This window comes from Periplaneta americana, chromosome 8 (genome assembly GCF_040183065.1).
Source record: "Periplaneta americana isolate PAMFEO1 chromosome 8, P.americana_PAMFEO1_priV1, whole genome shotgun sequence".
NCBI lineage: Eukaryota > Metazoa > Arthropoda > Insecta > Blattodea > Blattidae > Periplaneta > Periplaneta americana.
The window spans coordinates 75,737,242-75,753,167 of NC_091124.1; the positions used below are offsets into that span (position 1 = coordinate 75,737,242).

General features: G+C 36.0%; 1 protein-coding gene across 1 annotated transcript; it reads right to left on the minus strand.

Annotated features, from left to right (window-relative positions):
• Positions 1-6,441: 6,441 nt before the first annotated feature.
• Positions 6,442-13,846, minus strand: LOC138704224 (odorant receptor 10-like). Its single transcript, XM_069832105.1, has 3 exons — positions 13,763-13,846; positions 9,872-10,027; positions 6,442-7,215 (listed from the first exon to the last, which is right to left on the minus strand). Exons 1-3 carry the CDS (start codon positions 13,844-13,846, stop codon positions 7,147-7,149), a joined length of 309 nt encoding a protein of 102 aa, XP_069688206.1. The 3' UTR covers positions 6,442-7,146.
• Between the last annotated feature and the right edge of the window lie 2,080 nt (positions 13,847-15,926).

Below are 15,926 nucleotides of genomic sequence, written 5' to 3' on the forward strand. Positions count from 1 at the left end.
AAATCCAGACGTTTGATATGGGCAGGGTATGTAGCACGTATGGGCGAATCCAGAAGTGCATATAGAGTGTTAATTGGAAGACCGGAGGGAAAAAGACCTTCGGGGAGACCGAGACGTAGATAGGAGGATAAAATGGATTTGAGGGAGGTGGGATATAATGATAGAGACTGGATTAAATTTTCACAGGATAGGGACCGATGACGGGCTTATGTGAGGGCGGCAATGAACCTGCGGGATCCTTACATGCCATTTGTATTGTATTGTATTGTATTGTAATAACTTGATAATCCTTAGTTAAATTTCGTTGCAATCGATAAACAACGTTTTATAATTAGATGAACTCTTACGTCTTATCTTCTACTAACAAATTTGAAAAGAAATTGTACTTTAAACCTTATGTAATTCACCTTCAATTAAGCTTCCAATTATTCGCTATTACAACTTCTACTTCTTTAAAAATTCTTAAGGCGAGACCAACTTACCTGTACGTAATTATCTATTAATATATTTGTAGGTTTTATTAAGTAACAGACGGATCAATAACTCATTTGGCGGAGCAATTAACAAGAGACTGAAAAGTTCGATCTCGTTCCCTTAATGCGAAGATAATTCTCTTTTCCAAACATCTAGGACGGTTCCTGGTTACACTCAGCTGCGTATAACATGGAGTATGGGTATGAAGGAAGGCTAGACCGATGTCCTGACCACACCACTCATTCTAATGTCGATGCTTTTAAATAATGGAACACTAATCCTATGATTTCCTTTGGCCTGTAAATGCGTCACCTTTACCTTTGTAAATAACTGAAATTAAATTAATTCTGAAACATAGGCTTTACTTTTTATTCACAATAGTAGAAACCAGTAAATTTCTTTAACATATAGTACAATACTCACTATCTTGCAGTTTATTGTACAGTAAGGTCCTAAAGTCGTGTCACCCCCTCCCCCCTCATTTGTATGTTGATGGGCATCTATTTTGAACATGTCATAGCAGATGTGTGACAATGGTTGATACTTTACGTACCAGCTTGATTAGTGGTCCAGAACATCAGTATGCACCATCATTGTCGCGACACAAAATGATGCGGCGCCATGTCCTGTGAGAAATTTCCCATAGCAAAGGCGCTGTGAAATGAAGAGGAAATCAGTTTCTAGAATATTCGTACCATCATAGACAGTTTATCCTACCTAGAGATCTATAATGTTCTGTCCCAGTAATTTTTAACCTTATACTATGACAAAATTCGGAGGAATAGAAATGATGTGCCATTAGTAATTATTAAATTACAGTAGTATTTTTTTCTTTATGATCTCGCTAAAGAATACTTTAAAATTAGAACTCTGTGGTATGACTTAAGCTCGACGTCGAACCTATACACGAAACAAAATTAAACTCCAGAGAATTTGTACCTCGACTTCCATTTACTGTCAAAGCCAAAACTTTGTGCTCTGTATATACGTCACCTGTGACGTCAGAAATGGTTCTACTACTCTCTGTGCTAAAAAAAGAAGTAAGTACATTATATGTTGAATTTTGTTTACGAAAATTATGACTAAGAGTTGTAAATCTGTTACAGACTATATTAATGCACAGTTTGAGTTTTGAAGTGAAATACATGACCCGAATAATTTTGTTATACGATAATTTGTTCCAGGCATCGCCAATGCAGTCGATATATTCACAGGGTCCCGTTATAAATGTTTTGCAACAGATTGTGTAGTCCTATATCTTCGAGTCCATTTTGACTGAGCATATAAATAAAATGGACCAAAGTTAGCGCTGTTAGTAATATAGGAGATTACTAAGCTTAGTATTCCTGCTACCAAAAGACTCAAGTTGAGGGTAAATAGTCTATATAGTAGGTGGAACCCAGGTGATGCAGCAGAGAAAGAGACAAACATGTTCTTACTGCATGTTCGTAGAGTACATCGAACCTGAAATAAAAATAGAGTAACTACTGACTTTATAATCTAACGGCGCAACAGCCCGAAGTTGGCCAGGGCCTATCTGCGTGACAAACATTCTTTCTTCATAAAGTATGGGTACAAATTGCTGACGGAGTTGTGGCTCACTTGGAATATGTTCCTTCGTGTACTTTTCTAGAAATTCTCTAAAGTGTTTATTGTTCAATTTATTAAGCGGTATATTGGCATTGACCATCATGGCACATATCCCTGCAAAACATGGATTTCTTATCGTACTCTCTCTCAGAGTTTGATGGTACTGCTTGTTTTGAGTTACGTTCAACCATGTTTCTATGCCTTTTTGTATTGCAATGTCTTTCAAGGCACTGTTTTCTTGTAACTTTTATATCTACTTTGCAGAACTTACATGTAATCTAAATTGTCATTGGCTCCGAACTCCTGAATTAAGTCCTCCAGCCTTTCATACTTCGAACGTTTTGTCTTCGGCATTTTACCTCGACACAAATACAAATATTACGTTAAGTAAATAATACGACTTTAACATTTCACTGGATTAAATCGCTCACTATGATCGTGTTCCGGCTTCAACACAAACTAGAGCCAGCGTGAGTAAGATGCGGTTCTATGTTGTATTAGAGGAGACGTATCCCTGGGCTGTGACGTCAGGTACAGTATGAGAGTAGGGAACTGTTTTCTAGCTTAGGCGTAGCTGAAATACTAAGCCTAGAGACTACAAACTGAAATATTCCACATCCAACATTAGTAGAAGGGTAATTCTTTCTCTCATTTTAACTTACTGAACAGCCACTGCTTTCAGACAGTCTCCGTTGAAATTGAGAACCGAGTCTCTTCCTGGACCATAAGACGGTCTCAAAGTGTAAGTGCGGTCGTCACCTCAACTTCTAACGTTCTTGTAGTCGAGAAAGAATGGAAACGCAATCGTCCTGCTCCCAAAGCGTCATAATGAAAATATATCTGAAGTTGAATTCATTATTTATATATTCTGTGCATATATATGTATACATGAATATTTTACATAAGTCTACATTAATTATTCTTCCACGGTTAATGAGTTTTCTTCGTCCCCTTAGCATTATTAATCAGAACATTTATTTATGTGTAATTGGCTCTTTATGTATTCCATTTTAGATTCTATGTTGTAGAAACTAAATTATGTCAAGATTCTTAAACAATAAAATTTACTTTAAATCTGAATACAGACTTGAAAACCTCGTGTTTGACTACGTATTTTACTTCAATCATGGCAAGCGATTGGACATGTGAAGTGAACGAAAACTCTTGTATGTTTTCAGTAATAATTATGTAACGATGTATAAACTATTAATTGTAGGAAAATAAAATCACACATACGAGTGGGAAGATCTTCACTACTCTTCAATATACCCTACGTGTTTTTGATCTTGTTAGTGTTTTTGTTCGTTTGATTTTTCATTTCATTTCATTGCTTGTGTATTTTATGACCTGGTGGAGTGTAAGAAATAAACCTATGGCCTTAACTCCTCCAGTATGAAATGGATTGATGGATGGAATGAAGAGATGGATGGATGGATGGATGGAATGAATGTGACTTAATGGAATTAATGGACGGAATAAAATAGATGTGCATAGGTTTGTGTTGTCTATCTTTTATAGTTACTGAGTCACTTACATTTCACTTTAATGCCTGCTTAGGTGAGTAACATTTTTGTGTAACTTAGGCTTGCGGATAAACTGTATTCAGCGTTAAACTCTTTTCGTACCACTCACTATAATCTTAAGTACTAATATTGTATTTCATAAGAAATTAAAACTATGATAATTATCTTTCTAAAGAAATCATTACTTTAATTTAAATAATGTTTTCGACACACACCACTATACAATTTTAAATGTAGTATTTGTTAATAAAGATTTGTTGGTAAAGAAAACACGTAATTAGCTGAAATGTCACCTATATAAAGGGATGAAGCAAGTGTGCCGAGTTCGTGTTTTTTTATAGTGCAATATTTTGTGTGTGTTGTAGGATTTTCTATAGTCTATAATAAAAAAAAACGATCGTTGTACCACAAGGTTGTTACACGTTATAAATTGAATTTCCTTTCTAAATTTAGATATTTGAAGCAAAGTAAATATACCACCGCTTATGATATTGTACTGTGTATTATTGGTCATCATTATTGGTTCATGTGTTTTGTAATAATTAACACTTCGCGTTTCATGTGAAATTTTAGCCTATTCAGGGTGGAATTGGCATAATTCTATAGATTGAAGGAATCAGTAGGATATAATATTGAAGTAAATAAATTATGTGTTTTCTAATTAAGTGAGTGGTTAATTGGAAACTTTAGTTGAAATTATTCGTAATTCGGCAACAGCGCATCTCCTGGTCACCTACGTATACACACACGAACTCAGATGTGAATAGCAAAATTTCTTCCCTTAGTTACTACAGCAGGGTTGCCAGACACCCTAATGGTATAAAATAACTATAGGTGTTGAGATTTTTTATTTAATTGTAAGAAAACCGTCCATTTAATTCTAAAACTGTAAAGGGAATAATATTTCCTTGTCTGTCTCACTAATGATAAGAGTAAAATTCAGAACGGTAAGGATAGTACTTATCGAGTAAAACAATATGAATATTAGGAGAGAATATTACTATTGTTTTATGAAAATATTAATTTGGAATTAATAAATTATAGAATTTTGCGTTATATCCCGTTCAAGGAATGAGCTATTAAAATCTGTTATTAATACCAATCTATATAATATGTAATTTAATATAATCCGTGACACAACAATTTATGAAGGGCCAAGATTGATTAGCCGACTGCTGACCTCAAGTCAACATGTCTCGGCAGACGTGAACGATAATGCAACCAGTACGAGAGTAACGTTTGAGCGGCACGATATTCCCCCAAGTCGTGTAAGCTAGTTTCCGAAAACTAATTTCGTTGTCTAACTTAGTTTTCCAAATTCATCATGATGCTGAAAGGTTACCGGTCCCATACACAGGCCGAAATTTCGTGAGAGAATTCCTTTCCTATGAGGACTCAACTAACGTTCATTCCGTTATGCGAATCCAGGCGTGATGTCTTACAAGCGAACATTCTCAATGAGGCAGATAAAATGTTAATTTTTTTTCTTCACCATGTTAATGATGTCAAAACAACTGCTTATACAAATTTTGGCCATTCGAGCGCAATTACGAGGGCCTTAAAAATAAGTTTCCTTGCGCCGTTTTTCAGAAAGAACACATTTCCATGGATAAATTAATTGGAACACATAGAGCAACAGTTGAGTTATTTTTAAACCTATTCCCCACCGGAATTGAGACATTTTTCATACCATGGTATCGATAGGGAGATGCAGACGGCTATCACACACTGGTTCCGATCCCAGGCAGCAGACTTCTATGGCACAGATGTACTAAAGGTGATCCCGAGACATGAAGAATGTCTCAATTTCTGTGGGGAAAATGTTGGAAAATAGCTCAACAATTGCTACATCTGTACCAATAAATCTTTCCAGGAAATTATGTTTTCTTTCTTCTTGATGGCTCTCGTAATTGAGCTCTAGTGGCCAAAATTTTTTGATCACTTGTTTCGCATTATTAATATGGTGGAAAAAAAGGTTTATGCCGTTCTAGAATTACAAACAGGTTGTTACTAACATCCAATATCGTGCGTAATCGGCTTATTATGGCACGCGTGCCAATAATAGCAATGACGTATTCGCTATGACGTAATACCGGAACGTTTGGGTGAAGATGCATGCAACTCTTCTGGCTATGTTGCTTACCGCTTCTACGCGCCACGAAACAAGAAATGAAATGCAGGACAGAAGGTAACCTTCCTTTTACTTCCACTCATTAAAAATTTAGCATCATGTTTGTAATATCACATAACACAGTTCTGTGGTTAAGAAAAAATAAATTAATAAAATAAAAGAACATTTGTAACATAAAATCAGATACCTAAAGTATAACTAGAGTTTGTAATACCTGCAAGGTCATCCATTTCTCTTTATTCAATGCCAATGCCAGGCACAACTAATCGATGCGAATATATGAAGGCTTTGTCAGCTATGGATGCCGAATTGATGCCGAAATATTTCATAATTTATTTCCTACAATTTATTATGCTAAGATCCCATAAAGTGTTGTATCCAACTCGTGGATAATCTTATTATGACACTCGTAAAAATTGTAGCAGTCAATATCGATCGTGCGCAAACATTCATTGGCGCCAAAGGCTAATCATCAAGAATATCCACTTGTTGAATAAATAACTACTTATCTGCCCCATGAGAATGTTTTCTTTTTAGCCTTAGACCATGTTACCGTGGCGCTTGGCTGAGACTACACATGAAGAATAAGAATTAAATAAATATTCTTTCATAATTTTAATAGAAAATCTGTTTATTTCATTTAATAGTCTTCAAATTATCAGAATTGTCGTTGAACGATTGTATTACTTTCTTACATTTACATAAAGTAATTGTTAATGATAATGTAATTATTAAAAATTAAGTACAAATTTTAACAAAATAATAATAATTCTTTCTTTAAAACTTATTTAATATATTTATAATCAATAGTATTACCCTGTGCGAATCCTGCTTAAATTTAAAATTGAGTTACGATTTAATATCTCTTATATAAATATACTTTCTCACATTTAAAATTACTTCATGAAATATGTAGAACACAGTGAATTATTGTTAAGTATCTTCTTTCATCTTGCAGGAGAACTGCTTCCAATTTATTTTTGTTATTTAATTTATATGTTAGTACTAAAATGTAATGTCTTCAGAAATGATGCAAAGTAGATTTCCAAATGCTCATTTTGTTAATCGCCTTCACAGTGAAAGACGAAATCCAAGCCATTTTATGGTGATACATTTTATTTTGTAAATGAGACAAGAAAACTCAATATTACATCTCGTCGGTTAGAACAAACAGTGATATAAATGTGATGTAAATATACAGATGTAACTTAATGTGATACAAATGTCGCCTACAGAAAATTCAGTAAGCGATACACAACAAACTTCTTAATATGTATTCAGTAAATTCCCAATTAAGATCCACACTCCGACTAAAACTTGTCAACATTTAAATTTCGTGGTAGAGAATGTAATATATTGGAACGTGTGAGAAAATTGTGATAAATGAATATTATAATTATCTTGCCTTTGCATTCATGAATATAATTTTCAGTTCTCTGAGTCTTTGTCTCTCACTTGAAGAAGAAACATGAAGAGGGAGATTGACTCTTGTATCATCTGCAAAAGAAAAGAAAAGAAAAATGTTCATTTCATAATCATTTTAGCAACATTATACAGTTTATATACAGCTTAAATTTAAGTACTAATGTATTAGTGAAGCGACTAGAAGCATTCGAAATTTGGATATGGAGAGGAATGGAGCGTGTGAAATGTACAGAAAAAATAAGAAATGAAGCTGTATTGGAAAGAGTGGATAAAGAAGTAATTATTCTCAAACTGATGAGAAAGAGGAAATTTTATACAGATTTCTGCAGAAATTTTTGCAATATTATTCAGGGAATTGCACAATTTTATTGACAATATAGTCTCAGAGGTTTTTTAATTCTGCTGAAATAAGTTGATACAATTTGGAGTTTGACTAGGTGTAATAACTTATTCCTTCATACCCTCTTCATATATGCATAGAAAGTGATTTCAGTCTGTCCATTTACGAGTAGAATGAACTGAACTCGTAGGTCAGTTGTAATAAGATACAGAGTTCATTCTGAATTGTCTTCCTGTGTCCAAAGATACGGGACGGAAGGTGTTATTTATTATATGAGAAGTTATGTAGTATGTATATACACATCAGACGTACAGACCGATTATTTAGTCCTGACTGCTCAGCGACGCGAAAGAGGGGAAGTAATAGGATGAGTGGGGTGTGTTCCGGAGTAGAGATAAGGGCGAGCGGTCGGTAAAGGCAAGCGAGTGAATAACCCAAACACCCCTTGGCGAAACTAAATGGACTCGCCTGTCCCACGCGCACATCTCCGGTGACTGTCAGGGCTAAATAATCGTACTGCACGGTGAAATACTTCCTTCCTTTAACGAAAAAAACATTTTATTATCAATTGTGAAAGTTCAAAGGTCATTTACATCTACAAATATCATATCATTCGAAAGTCACTTCAAAGCGTTATGAAATAGTATTGGCCTAATATTTCAGGCAGAATAAAAAGTGACTGTGTTGAGCAAATAATATGCTTTATCGTTCGTTACATTAAAATTTACGTAGTTATCACTTTTCAAATAAAACATTAATGACTTTATTAAACTGGTATAAAGATTTCGAAGTTTCAGGCCATGGTTTTATAATTACATGTCAGGACACAGCTGGTCTAATGCGGCTTTGAAAGCAATAGGAGTTTTCCTCAAGATTTGTTAAAATTTAGAAAATTTATAAATTTTAAGAGAAGGTCCACGTGCTATTCGTAATTACGGGCATTTAATCTGGGGGTTTGAGAAAAGTGCCTCTATTTCTGATTTGTAGAAATGTCTAAGAGTGAAGTTAATCAATTATGTCTCTGCTGCTAAGGTGTTTAATACAATCGATGAAACTACGAGGTTATTTAGCGTCGACGGACTTGATGGGAGTGAGATGATATTTGGGGAGATGAGGCCGAGGATTCGCCATAGATTACATGACATTTTCCTTACGATTAGGGAAAACCTCGGAAAAAACCCAACCAGGTAATCAGCCCAAGCGGGAATCGAACCCGCGCCCGAGCGCAAATCTGGATCGGCAGGCAAGCGTCTTAGCCGACAGAGCTACGTCGGTGGAATTAGTACTGTTAATTAGATGTTTAGACATCAAAACATGTTCTAGCACAGTCTGGAGAATTATTAGGGAACATGTTATTCTGTACTCATATAAACTGAAACCAATGTGCCTACTCAAAATAGTGACAAGCAGAAAAGTTATGAGTATCATTTATTTGTGCTAGCAGAGGTTCTACTTACAATAATTAGCTGGACATAGTTTTCTGAATGGAAGAATCACATTTCTTTCTTAATGGCGGAGTTAACACACTGGAGAATTTGGTCTGAAACTGACTCCAAGATTTTAATTGAACGTGGTCTCCATTATTTAATATTCACTGCATTGTGTAGCTTCACTGCACAATTAACCATTTGTCCATATTTCTTCTAAGAAGATAACAATAGAGTATTAGAATTGATTCAAATGGAAGAGGAACACCACTGAAATTTGCTACACAACTTCGTCAACCCTAGAATGAGAAATCACGAGCTGAAAAACGTTAAATTCAGGTCTATACAAGATACTTCACTTAATTCCTTTGACAATGGAATCTACAGAAAGCACTTTTGAACAATATGGCCTCCATGATAACCAGATCTCAAACTTGGCCGATATCTGGTGTGGAGTTTCTTTAGCGAATTTATTTTCGTGGCATACCAAACAATACTAAAGAAACTGAAATATGCTGTATGGTAAGGAATTTGGAATATTTCAAGACATTATCTGTGATATGCTGTGGATTGTGTCGTACAAAAATGGTGTTTATTGATCAAGAGAAAAGTGGTTATTAGCCCAATAGTTTGTGAAACTTAAACCCACTATTTGCCCAAGATATGATTTTTTCCTAGCTCAAATATTATATTATGCACAGCGATAGCATGTTTAAAATAGCTTCTGAATGACCTCATATATGGTCAAAATTAGTTTGTTACTGAATTGTTGCATGAAGCTTATCGAGTATTATGAACCAAGTGTAATACACTATTTAACCACAAATTACGGGACCCATATTGCGTAAAATAAAATTCAGTAATTCTATCGGGATGTTTGTGAGGATTAAAGACAGAGTAAATTGATACGTATAATTATGTGGCAAAATGTACATATTCTTATTATAATTCCAAAACTTACACTCAGCATTGTTTGCTTGGATACAGGCACACATTTTCCAGCCGTCAGTATGATCTCCTTGTTGGCGCAGGCAATCATGAATAAGAGAGATTGCTGAAACGATGCAGGAGCACCGACCCAGTCACAGGCAAAGGCCGCATCTCGAACTCTTTGAGCCTGAAACAAATGACTCTGGAAAGTGATCGGACGAAGTATACTCGTGTATACGAGAGCATGTCACCACACGCACGCACTCACTCACTCACTCACTCACTCACTCACTCACTCACTCACTCTCACTCTCTCTCACTCACTCACTCATTCACACTCACTCATTCACTCACTCACTCTCTCACACTCACTCACTCATTCACTCACTCACTCTCACTCACTCACTCTCACTCACTCTATCACACTCACTCACTCATTCGCTCACACTCACTCATTCACTCACACTCACTCACTCTCTCACACTCACTCACTTATTCACTCACACTCACTCTTATTCTCACTCAATCTCTCACACTCACTTACTCTCTCACACTCACTCTCATACTCTCACACTCACTGTCACTCTCACTCACGCTCTCTCTCTCTCTCTCTCTCTCTCTCTCTCTCTCACACACACAACCACACATACACCCATACACAAACACTCACACTCTCTCACACACGAATGTTTTTCAAATAACTTATCATAGTACAAAATACTTTCCATCTAATACATTATACACTTCTTTTTCCTGAGAAGTCACTTGGAAAATGTCTCTTGCACACCTTTTCTTCATTGTTATTCACAGCTTCCATATAAGCCATATTGTCTTGTTGATTTATCGCTTGCCTGTTAGCAATTAGTTGTTTGAAATCCTTCTTACGCTAGTAGATTTCCATGTCTCTGTTAAATAGTGCCCATTATAAATAATGGAAAACTGGTTTCGATCCGATTCTTTGAAAAGAAAGGAACATGAAGGTACGTTTCATTTAGGTACTGCTAATATCGAAAGCTATGTATGAAGAAATATATTAATTATAGTGCCAGTAAAGAAGTATCTAGTCCTAGTGGTAGCTATTCAAAGAAAAAATACTTTCGTAAATATGACAAAAGTTACTTTGAACTTAGATTTACTTGGTGTGGCAATGAGATTGAACCAAAACCTCTGTGCGTTGTTTGTTATGAAATGCTTTAAGCGAGTGCATGAAACCCGCGAAATTGAAACTGCACTTAGAGACGAAACACGCAAGTGTAAAAAGTAAACCTGCCGGATTGTAAAATAGGTGGAATCTAAAATTTCTTATATCATCATCTGAAACAATAAATAAAAAAATTATGCAGAAACATACCCGATTTACAACAAGTAAAGATGCAATTTGGCACGTTCTATTATTGGTGTACAACGTACAGTACGTGCACATTTCAATGCGCATATTGAGTGTCGGCAAAACTAATAAGAAAGTCATCAATACATTTAAAGGTTCCTCTGTTACTTTGGTCCTCTGTTATGAATTCGGGTGATCCCTGGCTGGGTTACAGGCTCGGCGCCAGATATGCATGACAAGATGGCGAGAAACGCCACGTTCATATTGCTTTAAACCCGTCTTTTGTTGCTGAGAGTAGAGTGGGAAGTGAGTAGACGGGTAGGGTAAGAAATTTCATAAGATATTAGTACTGGCAGAAAAAATGAAAGGCGATTGCCATGTGTCATTTTCAAACTCTGAGATTTTAAGCTAGCTTATAGTGTGATACGCAATTCGTTTGAATTTTATTTTTTCTTTGTCTTTTTTGAAGGACGACAAGGATAGAACTCGAGGACCACAGGTGGTCCGCGAACCATAGTTTGAGAAGCGCTGCTTTAGGGAATATAACATTGTCGCACGGAACCAGGTCTGTACAGTAGGTTGGTGTGGTGAGACTCTGATTCCTTTCGGGCTAGAATAAATCAATAGACCTCGCAGCATTATGTAAACATTATTTCTTCAATGTGGTTTCAAAAATCCCTTCTTGGACATTGGGTCTTGCAATAATTTCCAAGAATTGAAGGTCTCAGGAAAGTGGGACTTCATGTACCGACAGTACGTAGATATTCATGACGATCGTGTTATAATATGACACTCTCTCGACGAACACTACGTAATAATCTTATGTTCTGACAATAGGCCCCTTCTCCGTTTTGTTGACGGTCCGACATGTTTATTGCTGTTGCTTAGTTTCGGGTTGATAGTGATAGAAGCACGTTTCTTCACCTGTGACGATGGTGTGTACATCGCGAATTTCCACCTCGATTAAATTTCTGAACTAGAATTTGGCGCCAATCGATTTGGAAGTCTCTCTGATAATCTGTGAGGGGAATGTGACACCCATTGTATATTTGATTCTTTACCTTCAGATAAGCATGCCATCATTAATTGTGCTATTATTGATCTAATGTTGATAGTTGCCGCTATCTCAGAAATGGGTGATGTGGTAATTTGTCTTCATTAGTTTCACCAAATCCGCAATGTTTTTGGGCATCATTGCAGTGTGAAATGGTTCGAATTCCAGAGAATCCGACCTCTTTAAATTCACGATGCTAATTCCCGACTAAGACCTATCTTGTGAATTAGGAGATTTCTAGAAAGTTATTGCCAAATTTGTCACGAAACCGATTAGATTTGACCTCTTCATCGCTTCAAAACCAAGTAACGAGAGATCCACGTTTCACAATGTACTAACAATTAGACATATGGCACAACATCTCATTTTCTCTAAACTCCAGCAATGAGAACAACAAGCTATTTCTTGCATTACGCATTAAATAGTAGTTAAATACTTGTGGCTTTCTTTTCGTAGTTTTGCTTCTATGATCGACTATTGCCTCAATTCGATGAACGCGCATTTACAAAATAACAACCGAAAATTAGACTATAACACGTCTCTTCATGATACGAATAGTAAAATTGGAATATTCTAGTGAAATATACTATCACCTTTACTTTTTAACTTCCCCATTAGGAAAGTTCAGGATAAAAGAGAGAGTTTTGAATTGAAGGGTTTACATCAGCTTCTTGTCTATGCGGATGACGTGAATATGATATGAGAAAATCCAAAAAATAATTAGGCAAAACACGGAAATTTTACTTGAAGCAAGAAAGGCGATAGGTTTGGAAGTTAATCCCGAAGAGAAAAAGTATATGATTATGTCTCGTAACCGGAATATTGTACGAAATGGATAAATAAAAATTGGAGATTTATACTTCGATGAGGTTGAAAAATTCAAATATCTTGGAGCAGCAGTAACAAATATAATTGATACTTGGGGGAAAATTAAAAGCAGAATAAATATGAGAAATGCGTGTTATTTTTCGGTTGAGAAGCTTTCGTCATCTAGTCTCCTGTCAAAAAGGCTGAAAGTTAGAATTTATAAAACAGTTATATTACCAGTTGTTCTGTATGGATGTGAAACTAGGAATCTCACTTTGAGAGAGAAACGGAGATTAAGGATGTTTGAGAATAAAATTTCTAGCAAAATATTTGGGGTTAAGTGGGATGAAGTTACAGGAGAAGATAAAGTTTCACAATGCAAGGCTGCACGCATTGTATTCTTCATCTCACATAATTAGGAACATTAAATCCAGACGTTCGAGATGGGCAGGGCATGTAGCAAGTATGGGTGAATCCAGAAATGCATATGGAGTGTTAGTTGGAAGAACGGAGGAAAAAATCTTTGGGGAGGCCGAGACGTAGATGAGAGGATAATATTAAAATTATTTTGAGGGAGATGGAATATGATGATAGAGAACAGGATCAATATTGCACAGGATAGGGAACATTGGCGGGCTTATGTGAGGGTGGCAATGAACCTGCGGATTCCCTAAAAGCCATTTGTAAATAATTGAATTATACAGATTTTAGTTAAAGTATAGGTATTTTTTTACCTGTTCATTGAGTTCACTTGGAAACCAGCAGAACATGAAGATGATTATCAAAAATAAGAGGTACGATGCCACGGGTTGCGACATGTTAACTACATCGCCCCAGCACTGAAATGTAGTTACAAACACATAAATTAGTCAAGAGAATTGAAGATAACTGTAGGCCTATAACTAATATAAATGACACGTGCTAAGTTGGAACGTTTACACCGAAACAAGCAGGGAAACGAATTGGATATATTTTTCACTTTGTATGCCTCGTGTTCAATTAGCAAGAAACTATCTATTAATTCATAATCCGATGATGATAACTGGACTTAGGATATATAATCCTAAAATAATAAGTGCATAAAAACTTACAAATACACGTTCCATTGAAAACTGTACATAAAATTGGTACTACAGTATTGTGACAGCTGCACCGGGGTTCGAACGCGTGTCCGACATGGCGCGCGGCAGACGAAACGCTGGTACGGGGAGCATCTGCATGTATTACGGCAACTCGGCGAGGGGAGGCTGCGCGCGCATCTGCTACTTGCCGAGTGAAGAAGGAAGCAAACTGTTACGTGCGGAGTGAAGGGGGGGACGGACCCTCCCGAATCGTCCAGAAGTCCGTCGAAGTGGAGATATCCAGATAATTCGAGAGAGCTATCTCTGGACACCCGTAGAAATTTATCGTAACTATGGTTTAGTTATAAAAGAAGAAACGCGAATGAACTTGAGCAGTTTTGGACAGTAAGCGAGTTAGTCTTGTGTAGCAGTGAAGCCAGCTTCGAGACCAGAGCGTGACTTGAGTTGTGTCCGTAACTGTGGAGCCTGAAGCCCGGAGTTCGAGTGCAGTGGACCGCAGTTGGGGGACCTGAGTTCGAAGTGCAGCGGATCGTCTCCGAAGGTCTGGGGTTCGAGATTCTGTGAACTCGAGTGACTGAGCTAGAAGAACTAGCCAAGACAAACGAGCTGTGAACTGAGAACTGACAGTTCTGTGTTGTAAATAGTGCTTTGTGAATATTAGTTAAGATTAACAGTTCATTGTTGTCCGTAATAGTACAAGTAAATTGTCATTGTCGTTTGTGGAGTGCAATAACGAACGCTGTGTTACTGTGTGGAGAGCAAATCCCATTGTTGACGGGAGTGAAATTAAATTGTAGAGAGTGAAGAGTTATTGTTGAGATAATAAAATTACATTGTTGTCTAGTTTAAAAAAGTTACAGTATATAATCTAAAATGCCTCTTTTGAAGATAGAGATTAATTTAAAAATTAAAATTGTTTAGTCGACACGTTGAAAAGTGTTAAAATTTATTTAAAAAAAAACTTTATATATCTTGGACAGACGGCCCGTTTCTATGCGATATTGCGTCTTCTTCAATGTCCCACAAACTACTGTTGATCTTGAATTCTGCCATTTGCATTCTTCAGTTGTACGGATGGGGATATGTTGCTCTTATGGTGGGGAGTGGTTGTTTGTGTGTTATGTATCATGATATCGAACAATATTTTTGTATTGAACTGTAATTGTGTATTAAGTATATTCTGTGGGTGTGTTATTGTATGTTTATATATTTCGAATTGTTCTAACATGTTTAACTGTGAACTTTTTGGTGTGATGTGTATAATTTCCATATCTGTTTCTATATTATTGCAGTCTATTTATTGTTGAAAATGTGTTCCCTAAAATGATAGACACACTAATAAAAAAGACAAAAAAAAAACAGAACAAAGCAATACAAACACCACGTAAGAATAAATAGTCTACATAACACTAACATATCACAATACCAATACTTCAAAATTACAACTTCATTCAGAAAACTAAAATACAAGATAGCATACAAAACAAATAACACAGCACAGAAATATCTAAATAATTACAATAAACATTAAAATAAATAGAATTCAACTGGCGTTTACAAACTAAAACGCAAGAGTTGCCCACATTTTTACATAGGACAGACAGGAAGATCCTTTCAAACAAGGTATAATGACCATATTAAAGCTATAACCAAACCCTACATCACATATAATTACGCAGGACATATTATAAACAATAATCATGATTACAATAATATAGAAACAGATATGGAAATTCTACACATCACATCAAGAAGTTCACAGTTAAACATCTTAGAACAATACGAAATATATAAACACACAATAACATACCCACAA